The sequence below is a fragment of the Parambassis ranga genome, chromosome 16 (assembly GCF_900634625.1).
Source record: "Parambassis ranga chromosome 16, fParRan2.1, whole genome shotgun sequence".
Lineage (NCBI taxonomy): Eukaryota > Metazoa > Chordata > Actinopteri > Ambassidae > Parambassis > Parambassis ranga.
Window position 1 is genome coordinate 7,941,682 of NC_041036.1, and position 12,665 is coordinate 7,954,346.

Consider the following 12,665-nt stretch of genomic DNA (forward strand, 5'->3'; position numbering starts at 1 on the left):
GTTCATTTGTATAAATTGTATATCAGTACAAATAGGTGTCACATGGTTTCTAGCCTTACTATGCTAAGCTACAAGCCAGTGGTGGTAAGCTGATTGCATGAATAAAGTATATGACAAAAACCAAATTATTGCTTCACAATCACCAAATAAGAACCGAGGTTGCATACACTGAGGCAGTCAACTTGATTCACTTTACAGCTCATATTCAGGTTTGTCATGGTTGTCTAAACTGATAAAAGGAGATTCCGTGTAGTGCCTTTGCCTTTGCTCATCCACACAGGGAGATCTAATCTGTAACACAAAGAGCTAATCTAATACATCAATAGCCTGCTAACCCTTTTGAAAGTCTGTCTTTTTTCTCAGGTGGTTTCACTCTAACAACTCCCTACCCTCTCCTCCCCAGATTACTGCGTCTATAACTCATTACTACATAAGTGAATTTGACAGGTTGCTGTTTTCATCTGTGACCCCATAACACCCAAGGCCAGAGGGTGGGACCAATGGTTAGCCTACTCAGAAGCCATGATGGCATCAATAATTTGAATTCTGATTGTACTTTCTGGTTTTATAGATAGTCAAAAACAATGAGAAATATATTACTTGAAAGCTAGTAAGCCAAATTTAATTCAAACTTCCTACAAGGATATGAAACATTTCTGTTTACAGCGATATCTGAAGTCTGACTTTTTTTCTCCAGTGTTTTTTTTTTTTCCAGACATGTGTGTTTATAACCAATTAAACAGTCCATAAAGTTAAACCCCAAAGCATCTGAAACAGAGTCAGTCTGATCAGTGATCAAGGTGATAGTAGTGTTGTTTGGAGTGAGAGGCCGTGGCGTCCTGGGAAGCATGTCCAGCAACATAAAAACAGCAGGTTTCAACTACTATCAACAGTTAGAACAAAGACACACCAAAGCGAAAAGCAGCACAACATGATAACAGATGAAAGAAACAGCCTCATTAAAATTCCATTTGTCATGCTGTCTGTTGATCATTTTATCTATAAGTCTATCCTTTACACCACTATCAAAGAGTGTAATTTCAAAAGAATACTTCAGTGTAAAAAAAAATTAAATAAATAAAAATTTCCCCAAGAAGGCCGTTCCTTAAAATTCAATTAACTCAGTTCATAAATAAACGTGGGAATTGTATCATCTAAAAGAAGATTTGCATGCTCCCACCCCCCCTCCTCACTATTTCTGAGGCAGCGAGTAAACATTTGAAATGGGAGACTAACACTTATGAATATTTCTAAGCTAGTGTTTCAAACCAATATTTGTGAGTCTCCCTCATTCAGATTTAGCATATAATTAAATGCGGGGGGACAAAACAAGGACTTTGATATCTCTGCTCTCTTTGTCCAAAGTCTTTTTTGTACATATTACACGTTTACTGTACTTAGCATACATCTGCAACTGAATTATCCAGATATGCATATACTGTATAGGCTGAAAGTGTGTGGCTCGCTGCCTGTTGGCTCACTAGAATTTGATTTATTATTCATGGACAAGTTAAATACCAAGTAATGGAATTAGTTTGTGAATTGCCAAAATGGTTAATTAGCTTCTGCAGCCTGCTCTGTTGTGATCGAATGTATGCTGACGTGTACAGTGTTTATAGATAAGAATGCAACAGGTTTAAAAGTAGACAGTGATATTTAATAGAGTTACATTAAAAATGATAAATTGGGTGACCGTGAAATCAATTCTTCTCCAGACTCAAAGATGAAGCTGTCCTTGAGCACTCTCGCTTTTGCTGGAAATAGCTAGATTTGAAAAAGGAGTGTGTGTGTGTTAACAACTTTCATGAGTTCTTAATGTTAATCCTCTTAGGTCAGTAGAGCAATAAAACACTCAGCTCAATGCAATTAAAACCTTTTAAAGGCCAGTAGATGCTGCATCCTCTTCTTCTCCTCTCTCCCTGCATCCGTTGCTTTCGCTCTCCCTTCTTCTTGGCTAGCTAGAGCTATTCATTAGCTCCAGCCCCTATGGCAATGAGAGTCTTTAACCTCCATTAGATCTAATGTTGATATGTTTCCCCAGCAAAGAGCCAAAACAATTAACACCCCTTCTCACATTTCTTTCCCCTTGGCCCCTAACCACATCAAAATCTGGGCCCACCCGTTCATTACCCACCCCTGAGAATGCCCTTGGGAGGAAAGAAGTCAGATCCTTGGCTGTTGTCTTTTGTATGGTATGCAGTTAGAAGCCAGAAAGACTTAAAAGAAACTTGTCATCGATAATGATGTTCTGTGTTTTACCTGCAACGTTGCCTCAGTGTAGCAGCAAACGGGCGATATGTGGATGAAATACCTAATTGTTTAAGTATAATGAGGCAACACCTTCTGCTCTTAGTGTTCGGTGTTGTTTCTTCTACCTTCAGCAGCAAGTGGCTGCAGCATTTTTACTGCAACAACCAAACATTGCTGCATAACCATCGCTGCTGAAATGAACCTATTATGTGTTTTATTTATATTTGTGTGTATGCAGCAAGTTGGAAAATGGGTAGAATGTCGATTAGAATTCCTGCCCAATACTAAAGACTAGAAATGCTCAGGTGGTCGGTCACAGCACTTGGCTTCTTGGTGTAATCAAGCATGCACAAAGTTCTTCTTTTGTTTGCGTGTAAACTTTTGTGCCATGTTAGATGTTGGAGTACAATATACTTTAGACTGAAATGACCGCAATAAACTATGTAATGCTTATTTGAACAAAAATCAGGAGCCATAACTGAGCAACCCGTGTTACCTCAGCAGCTGCTGCTCTTTAGTTGTAAGAATGCATACATGTATTTTTTAAGGAACTGAAATCAGAGTTATTTTGGTGCAAACCATTGATCATGTATAAACATGGATACCCAAAAGTAAGGCCAAAATATATTGATTGCCCCCTGGTGGCTCTCTGTAACATAGGTTATTAACCCCACCTCCCTCCATGTTGGTGGACACAACCCATACATTTACATCACATTACAACCTTAAGTAATCCTTAACATACATTTCCCCCAACATGGTTCATGTCTTGTTAGCTAGTTCACATCACACTGGTTGAAGCTTAAACTTTGATACATTCATATTTAATTAGTTATTCTTGGCTAAAAATAAAAAAGAGGAAATGATGTCATCAGCAACCAAAAAGTTGAAAACGGGGTGCAACAGCTACCATGTGGCATCGCCCACAAGTGAGATATTTGGGGTAAACAATAGCCCAGTGGAAAACTTATTTTTTTATATTTAACCTTTATTTAACCAGGTAAAAAAACCCATTGAGATCCAGATCTCATTTACAAGGGTGACCTGGCCAAGTGGTCAGCAGCACACGTCAAGAACATTAGAACAACATTTTAAAGTTGGTAAACAAAATGAAAACAGTTATCCGAGCAGTAAAAATAAGTGCAGCAATAGAAAGATATCTTAAAAACACAGGCACTGATGAATGGACGCTTTTTGCCTAATGTGTAATAAAGAATTAAAGATTTTAAATGAGATAAGCTCAGAAATGTTTAAATCAGTTTGGAGGGTATTCCAGGCTGAAGGGGCAGAGTAGCTAAAGGCCCGCTTTCCGTTCTAAACAAACAATCTCCAATATTCTAAATTTTAATAAATTCTTGTAAAATCATTGCTTCAATGCACCACTAATAGAATTTACAATATAATGAACTACCACTCCCATTACTTCTGCAATTACCACTTCTCACCACAGGTGTCCTCATTAAATAATGACTTGTGAACATGCATGCCTAGACAAAGACAACACACAGGTATCTATGTACCTGCGTTCGGAGCAGGGCTAAACTTGTAGAGGCACCTTTAAATTTGGCAAAATTCAAGCCCAGAAGCTCATTGTCTCATCAAAATGTGGAAACACCACCCCTCCAAGTGTTTAGCTGTCAAGTGTATAACGTCTTGACCTTCTAAGACCCAGAATAGACCTCTTTTATTATCCAGGAAATTCCTAGTTTCCTTACCTATAGGTGTGGTGCAGTTGTCCGTGTATCAAATGTCTCATAGTAACACCAGTGGTCCTCTAGGTCTAACTCACAGCTGAATAGTTCAGTTGCTCTGACGCAGTTCAGGGAGAAGCGAAGCTCGAGTGTGTGTACATGCATGTTACAATAATAAAGGAAAGGCGACAAACAGTGGTGGTGATCCATTAATATCATTGATATTCATCTAATCTCCTCTCTTGAGGGGCAAAGGGAGGTTTGGTTTCAACACTTAATTTGATAATCTGTGAGAAAAGCACAAAAGGAACATTCTAAAGATTCTTAACCTTTCTTCAACTTTGGCACTCCCAGAGGCAGGAAAGGAGTATCTTTCACCACAGTTATTAGTTCACAGAGACACCCTTGACCTCTGCGGTGGTAGCCAACTGTCAACATAACCAGTGTTATTGTAATGCAGGTTACTCTCTTTGACTTCTATTGGAGTCATTCAGGTCTACCTGTTGGCCCGGGTCCTAGAAACCCGAGTTCAGGCATACAGTCGTCTATATAGGTTTTAATTAAACTAAAATAAGGGAAAATTACAAGACTTCACTGACATGACCTCAGACTTGGTTTTAAACAGTATGAATGACAGAAGCATGCAGGGTTTTTAGCAACGTTGCAGTTGATCGCAACAAAATAAGACAAAGATAAATAATTGCAGTCATGGAAAATCTACATACTATTACAATTATTATTTTGACATTGATATTGTTGTATAAAGTCTGCTTATTAAATTACCACCTGTATGTCAATTACAACCTCTTTATGTCAGAATAAAACAGTTATATATACTGTGTGTTTTTTTTCCATTTGATAATGGAGAAATAAACACACACACACACATATAAAATAAATAATGTACTTATATAGACTTCCTGTGTGACTTATTAAAAAGCCATTAAGGCATAGCAGCTTATGAAGAGCCTCCTGTATACATCACAAAACTATTGATATGAAAAGAAGAGCCTTTTAAACAAAGACAGAGAGAGATAGAGAGAGAGAGAGCGAGAGAGAGAGAAGTCAAAAATCGTTATGACGACGTGAGTGTGTGCACGTACGTGCGTGCGTAAAAGCGCGCACACCGCATTGTAGCGACGGATACAGATGGTGAAAAAGCCCATCTGTGTTCGAGGCGCTGCATTAGAAGTGAGTGTGATGTGGACGAGCTGAGGAGTGGATGGACGACGAGAGGAACCGGAACAAAGTTCCCCCCCCCCCGTGCTCTCCCCCTCCACCAACCCACACCCTCCGCCCCCAATCCCCCCCCCCGTCTCTCTTTTCTGTTGTAATGCGAGTTTAACAAGACTCAATAAATCAGTTAACGATAATGGTTTAATGCCCTCAACACGTGTCATAGCTTACCAAATCCAGCATTTTTTTAAAAACTTATTTAAAAATATATATAAATAAAAAATACCTTTTTAGGAGAAAATGTACAATAAAACCCATATATTTTTGACGTTATTATTATTGTGGTTGTTATTGTTATTTTCAAGCCCATTTATTTTATTTATTAAAATGTATTATCTTTCATTTCTGTATAGATATATTTTCTGTTTCCTTACACCTCTCCAGCACAGCCACCATCATATTTAGCCCCCTGCACACACATTTCCAGCGGGTTATCACAATTGCCATTCCTCCCCTCCTTTCTGATGTGTTACCCAGATTACCATCAGTGCCCCTCAGATATTTTTAACAGATCCTCGGCAGCTCGGCAATATCCACTCGGAGCCATCTGGTGCAGATCAAAATCTACTGACTTCTTGGGCTTCAGTCGTTAAGGCATTAAATCTAGATCTACAGAATACCCCCTTTGACTCGGGCTGGTGGGTGATATGAGAATCAAATCAAATAGAAATAGAACAGTTAAAATATGAACACTCTCCCTCCCGTGAGCCACATGGCTGTGTCAGGAGTGGACAGCTAAGCAGAGAGGTGAGTGCCCGACCCTTTTTTTTTCTTTCTTTCTGTGTGAGCTGGAAATTGGATAAGCAGTTCAAGAGGAGGTGACCAAAACTATCAGATTTTTTTTTCCCCACTTAAAGTCCCCGGAATTTAATTTTTCAAAGCCCAGTTTAATACAGCAAATTCATGATTTGTTAAATGTCCAAAATATATGAACAATAAGCAGATCTTAAGAAATAAATATATGATTTTAATTTAATTTAATTTTTATTGTTTTTTTTTCTTTTTGTTCATGTGCTAAAATTGTTCCACGTCATATTTAATTTATTTAGAGGCTAAAGGTGCGTAAAACGTTTCATGGCGCGCACAGGGACGTGCAGACTTCACAGCCTGGTGTCTCGGTCTTTGGCTTGTTCCTGGCTTTTCCTCATTCCTTTTCACTCAAAGCAAGGAAACGTGAAGTGACTCTGTTGTTACAAAGGACAACAACAATCTGGTTTAAGTCCACACACACACACACACACACACACACTCTCACACACACATCCAGGCACGCACGCAAAGAAACAGAGGGAGAGAGAGAGAGAGAGAGAAGAGGAGGGAGAGGACCTGGGTGATTAATCCTTTATGAACAAAATCAAAGGAAATCAAAACAGAAGTCAATAAAAACATACATAATTTATAGATTATCTGAAGAAATTTGCATGGATCTTCCTGTTAAATGAAGATCGGTGAACTGTAAGCTTTTAGTTAAGCTTAATTTCTTTAATTAGACATGTGTGAGAATAAAATATGTCTTTGTAATAACGTATTGTGTCTTTCTAATAAGTATATAAAGTTTTTAAAACGTTATATGAGCGGCTAAATTCAACTTTATGAAAAAGACTTCCAGAGAAAATGAGTCACTAATAAATAAAAGCACCAGCTCGTGTTAGTAAAAACTAATTCCTCGGCGGTGAGGCTTTCCCTTTAATTACAATTTAATTCTATTCAAAGTAAGTTCCTTCTTCTGACGGGTTTACTTCCCCCTGTGTCGGACAGCTGTAAAATCGTGTAGACAGGTTGTCATACAACAATCAAAGCCTTCGCTGAATGGACTCTAATGCTTGAACATTTAACATACAATAAGTCCAAACACGGAGGGAGAGAGTGAGAGAGAGAGAGGGGGAGAGAGAGAGAGAGAGAGAGAAAGAGAGGGAGAGAGAGAGAGAGAGAGAGAGAGAGAGAGAGAGGCCCCAGCCAATGTGCTCACTCTATATTCACATTATCCACATTGCTCCAAACGAGGAGGAGCTTGCAGGCTCAAGTAGGGGATGCCAATCAAAGCATCAACTTCAAATTGTATCTGAGAGATCAGCCTGGAGACCTCAGGGCCAGGCGCGTCAGTCGGAGCGCAATTGTTGATCTGATCACATCCAGCGGACTTTGCGCGAGAAAAGAGAGGAAGCCGAGATTTAAAGGCGGTTTGTTTTGACTGCATATACCCAGTGCATGTCTGTAGTAGCTGTGACTTTGGCTTAAAACACTTTCCCTCCACTCCTTCGGGTTCCCCCTTTTCTTCCTTTTTTTTCCACCCTCCTCGCACACTTTTTTTTTAAAAAAACGCACAGTTTGTCGGACGATAGAGCTGTGCGAGACAACGGTGGAGATGTCTTTCCCCCAGCTAGGCTACCCGCAGTACTTAAGTGCCTCCCAGGCGGTGTACGGCAGCGAGAGACCGGGAGTGCTTACGCCTTCATCCCGGGGAGGGAGCAACGAAATCGGTGGAAGTCCGTCCGCCACCGCAGCAGCCGTCACATCGGTGTTAGGCATGTACGCCAACCCGTATGCACACAACTACAGCGCTTTTTTACCGTACACCAGCGCGGACTTGGCTCTTTTCTCACAAATGGTAAGAATGGATGTTTTCTTTTGTTGTGTTTAGAGAAGTGCACAGAGGAGGGTTATTTCTTCAGGTCTGAAAAGAACAATCATTTCTTATATGAAGACAAACAGAATGGATGCATGTGCATTTTACAATGTGTTTTATGTTGATTCTTTAACGCAAGTCGCTGCAGAGTTGTTCGATTTTTGTTGGTCTCTCGGTGTGTTTGGCTGCAAACTGCAAAGTTTGTCAGATCAGTAGAAAATCCTATATATAGAAAAATACGGGTTGAAATATTCTCCCTGTTGTTTATTAAGAAAATGTGGATTATTTCCTTAAATAAAACTACAATGAGCGCACAAGAAAAAAAGAAACTGAAAAAAAGTTGCTTCTGAGACATTTTTGCTTTTTTTTAATTTGTTGCAAAAACAATTCTGTGTAACAAAAGATCTAAAAGTAAAAAATGCACATTATATTCAAGAAGCTATACGTTCGCTTAAATGTAAATGTGTGTGTGTGTGTGTGTTTGGTCTAAACACATTGGTGATAATAATTAACTTGGCAGTGTGTTCGTGTGTTTGGCCAATGTGTGTGTGTGTGTGTGCAGTATAGGCCCAGAGACAGCGTGTGCTGAGCTAAAGTTTCAAAACAAGACATATTATCTAAAATACGAGCTCCTGCGTTCCATGAATTGACGCTTGACGGCTTCTCCAAAGCAAATAGGAGCAACCCGGGGGATTCAATCCGGCAACAGAAGTATGAGACTGTGACGCGCGGAGGAAAAACTTCACTTATAGGCCGTCAGGCTGCTTTGTAGGGGTGCAGAGGGGAGCTGGCCAGGTAGCATCTATATATTAAAGCTGTCAACTGTTTGTTTACAATCAACTTTCTCTCGCCCTGCTCACTTTATTATGCGGATGATGTATGAAGAACATTTGCCAGTAAAAAAAAAGTCTGTGAGAGAGCAGGTGCCGCAGGCCTAGCATGTGGCATGTTGCAAGTTGAGAAGCTTATTTGTGGAAAGCTCTGAGTCAGGTGCAACTGTAACTCCAGGATTTTTTTTTGATAGAGGTCATTTTAGGTGTTTGAATTATGGATGAAATGCGTTTTTGATACGTTGTAAAACATTGCAGCACATCAATCTATTTTTTTTTCTAAGTTTGCCACGAGTAACACATTATCCTTGATATTTAAAGGGGTCCCAGTATGAGCTGAAGGACAGCCCTGGCGTCCATCCTGCCAGCTTCGCTGCCCACACGTCTCCTGCTTTCTATCCATACGGCCAGTTTCAGTACGGGGATCCGGCCAGGCCCAAGAACGCCACCCGAGAGAGCACCAGCACCCTGAAAGCCTGGCTCAACGAGCACAGGAAAAATCCATACCCGACGAAGGGGGAGAAGATCATGCTGGCCATCATCACTAAAATGACGCTGACGCAGGTCTCCACCTGGTTCGCAAACGCCAGGAGGAGGCTTAAGAAGGAGAACAAGGTGACCTGGGGAAGCAGGAGCAAAGAAGGTGGAGAGGACGGTAACTTGTTCGGCAGTGGAGACGAGGCGGAGAAAAACGAAGACGAGGAGGAGATTGATTTGGAGAGCATAGATATAGACAAAATAGACGACAACGACGGGGATCAAAGCAACGAGGATGATGACGATAAATCAACAGAGGGGAGCAGGGACCACAGGGGCGGTGTCGGAGCGGCTGGAGAGTTGGACAGCTTGGAGAAAAGACGGGCCTTCGCCCTGCAGGCCCACGAGGCCTTTGAAAAATCTAAGAGCACTATTTCAGTTCTCCCGGGGAGTAAAGAGAACTCGGACGGCAACAACAACAACACCACAAGAGTTTTGTCTCCGGACAGACCTGGGAGCTTTCCTCTCCCTTCTAACAATAAGCCCAAAATATGGTCTTTAGCAGAGACCGCTACTAGTCCCGATAGTTCATCCCAGAAACCCACGTCCCCCTGTGGCCCAGGAGCCACCACGCACCCATCAGCGCCCCACCATCAAATCCAAACGCACCCGGCCTTCCTGCCCAGTCATGGACTGTACACTTGCCAGATTGGAAAGTTCCATAACTGGACAAATGGGGCTTTCCTGGGCCAGAACTCCCTGCTGAATGTCAGATCGTTTCTGGGAGTAAACCAGCACCATCACCACCACCACAACCACCACCTACCGGCTCAGCAGCAGCAGCAGCAGCAGCCGACATCAGTGGTGGTGTCACCGGTTGCAGCTTCAGCAGCACTCAGCAACGACAGCAAGGCCGCGTCAGAGACCCACAGTCCAAAGCACATAGGTACACACGCACACGCACTGTTTTGACACGCACGCGCAAAGAATTTTATTTTGAAAGTACTCAGATTTGTAGTGTTATATGATTGTTTTAATAGTGCCTGTTACTGTTTATTTTTACAATATCAAAGCACAGTGCACACACATACACACACACTCAGACACATCCTCAATATTTACAAACTAGCAAACACTTTTTAAAAAGAGAAATAAAATGTGGGCCTGTATTTAATCCAGCGTGTAAATACTGACATGTGTATCTGTTTTATTTTTAGACCATGAAAACGGTGTAAGGTCTGAATCACCTCCAACGCAGACCCTGAAGTCTTCCTTTAGACCCATCCACGACAGGTGAGACAAGTTTCTCTCTCTCTCTCTGAAGTACAGACACGTTGACATAATTTAAAAAAATAAAAAGTGAATTTCAAATGACATGATTATTGCATATTTAAAAATACATACCTTATTTTTATGGCAATATTGCTAACAGCATTTAATAGAATGCCGAATTTAGGCCTTAAAGGCCTAAATTAAGCATGAATATATGAACAAATTATTATTAGTTATAATTCAAAATATATTCTAATTAAACGGCTGCAAAAACCTATAGTAACTGCTTTCCTGTATAAATCTTTTTTTTTAAATATTTTACTTAATATACTACGTAATATTACTACAAAAGAAACAAAAATTTGAAAAAAAATACAGTTTGTTTTGCGGGTGACAGGGGTCTTGACTCCCATCCCACACCCCCTTTAATTCTTCCCCTCTGGGGAGAGTGTGGCTACTTATCAAGTCACCGAGTAAAACGGGCTCTGTCTGGGCTGTGTGCTTTCCCTAAAGACCCATGGGAGACCCGGAGCCCAGGGGAGCGCTCTACCCCAAAGAAGAAAAGGAAAAAAGTTCACCTCTGTATTTAAGTGTTAGCCGACAAAATACCACCTCTATCTGTGCAAAATGATAATAACTTCAAATTATTAAGAATACACAAAGCAGGTAGTCCTTATTATTTTTATTATTATAATTACTATTATTACTGTTTTGAAGGAGGACTGCCGTCTGTTTCTACTCAAAAAAAAAAAAATCTGTTCAGCCAGGCACTTGAGATGCATATTGGAACCCGCTGTCCAAACACGGCGGGGGTATTTATCTACCTTTCTGTATTATTCTTTATCCAGATCCTCTCTGCCTTCCAGCGCCAGGAGTCCACAAGACGCCACGCAACGGGTCCTCACTGCCCTTTCTTCGGCTTGATCAAGACATTTTTTTTCGTGCTTTAAAAAAAAGAAGAAGAAAAAAAATAGAAAAAAAGACTTTACACTCCCTAAAAAGGACAATGACGAATAATAATGCAGCGTAGCATTCAGTCGGTACAGAACAAATGGCGTAATTTGGTAATATCCTGTGGATGGATGGATTACTTCCTCTATTGTTGTGTAGCCTATAATCGCGCCTATAATGTTACTCTCTCTCTCTCTATCTCTCTCTCCACTTTGCCCAGGCAGGCTGGGACATTTTGGTAGGCTTTTTATTATGATTATGATTATTATTATTATAATTATTTTTTTGTCTCTATCTTGTGTTTTTTGGTGTCCTTTCTTTAATGTAAATACCAAGTGATTTAAATTTGTAAATAGGAAACGTTGAAGGAATTTGTCCAGATCGTATATTTTGCTTAATAAACTAAATGAAATTATAGAGAAAACCTACGATTCTCAGCCTACATTATTATTATTTTTACATGATTATTATTATTATTATTATTATTATTATTATTATTATTGCGACGTAAATTATTATTATAAACAAATGTTGGTGTGGTACCAATTTAATTATTTATTTATTTATTTTTTTTTTAAAAAGGCTGGGAACTGGATGGAGGGGGGGGGGGGGACAAAAAATATATTGGCAGTCTGCATGCAACCAGGCTTAATTTTATTCAAGTTTGGGAGGAAAGCAGCGTGGATGCATTGAGGTGCTAATAAGTGTCCAGATGGTTGCTGGTGACAGAAAATGGACAGGAGCAGCTGGGAAGGTCATTAAGTAATAATATGGGAACGCCCAGTCCAAACAAAATCAAATGGTTAAAATCTAATCTGTCAGAGGGAGAAGTCGATTCGAAGATAAATTATTAATATTTTCTTTTTTTTTTAGGAGGGGGGGGGGGGGAGGAGAAGGCTGACACCCTGTGGGACCCTGTGGAGCAGGGTCACTGTTTTTGGGGGCCCTGTCTGTTCCGAAGCTGATAGTGATCATTACCTTATAAAAGCGGCTTCTTTGCTCCTCAATCGGTGACCAAAAAGCAAATATTGATTTACCACAACAGCCTAATGGGGTTTAAACATAATAAGGGGGGAAGTGCAATAATTAGTTGTGATGGTGGGTGATCTAATCATTGAGGTTTTTTCTTGTTTTCTTCTTATTATTATTATTATTTGCTTCAGTTATCCATACTTTAATTTTACTAGGAGAGCAGAAACCTATTTATTTTTACTGTGTACTATGAAATAGGTGATTTTAAAGCGTTACTTACATTGTTAACATGCTATTGAATACGCAAGAGCCACACAAAATAAGATCTTTCTTACAATAAGTTGACTACAGACTGACAAC

At 40.1% G+C, this 12,665-nt stretch overlaps 1 protein-coding gene across 1 annotated transcript; it reads left to right on the forward strand.

Moving 5' to 3' along the window:
- The first annotated feature begins 7,249 nt into the window (after window positions 1-7,249).
- irx1a (iroquois homeobox 1a) lies at window positions 7,250-11,627 on the forward strand. Its single transcript, XM_028425360.1, has 4 exons — window positions 7,250-7,785; window positions 8,955-10,056; window positions 10,328-10,403; window positions 11,231-11,627. The coding sequence occupies exons 1-4, from the start codon at window positions 7,543-7,545 to the stop codon at window positions 11,304-11,306; spliced, it is 1,497 nt and encodes a 498-aa protein (XP_028281161.1). The 5' UTR covers window positions 7,250-7,542; the 3' UTR covers window positions 11,307-11,627.
- Window positions 11,628-12,665: the final 1,038 nt, after the last annotated feature.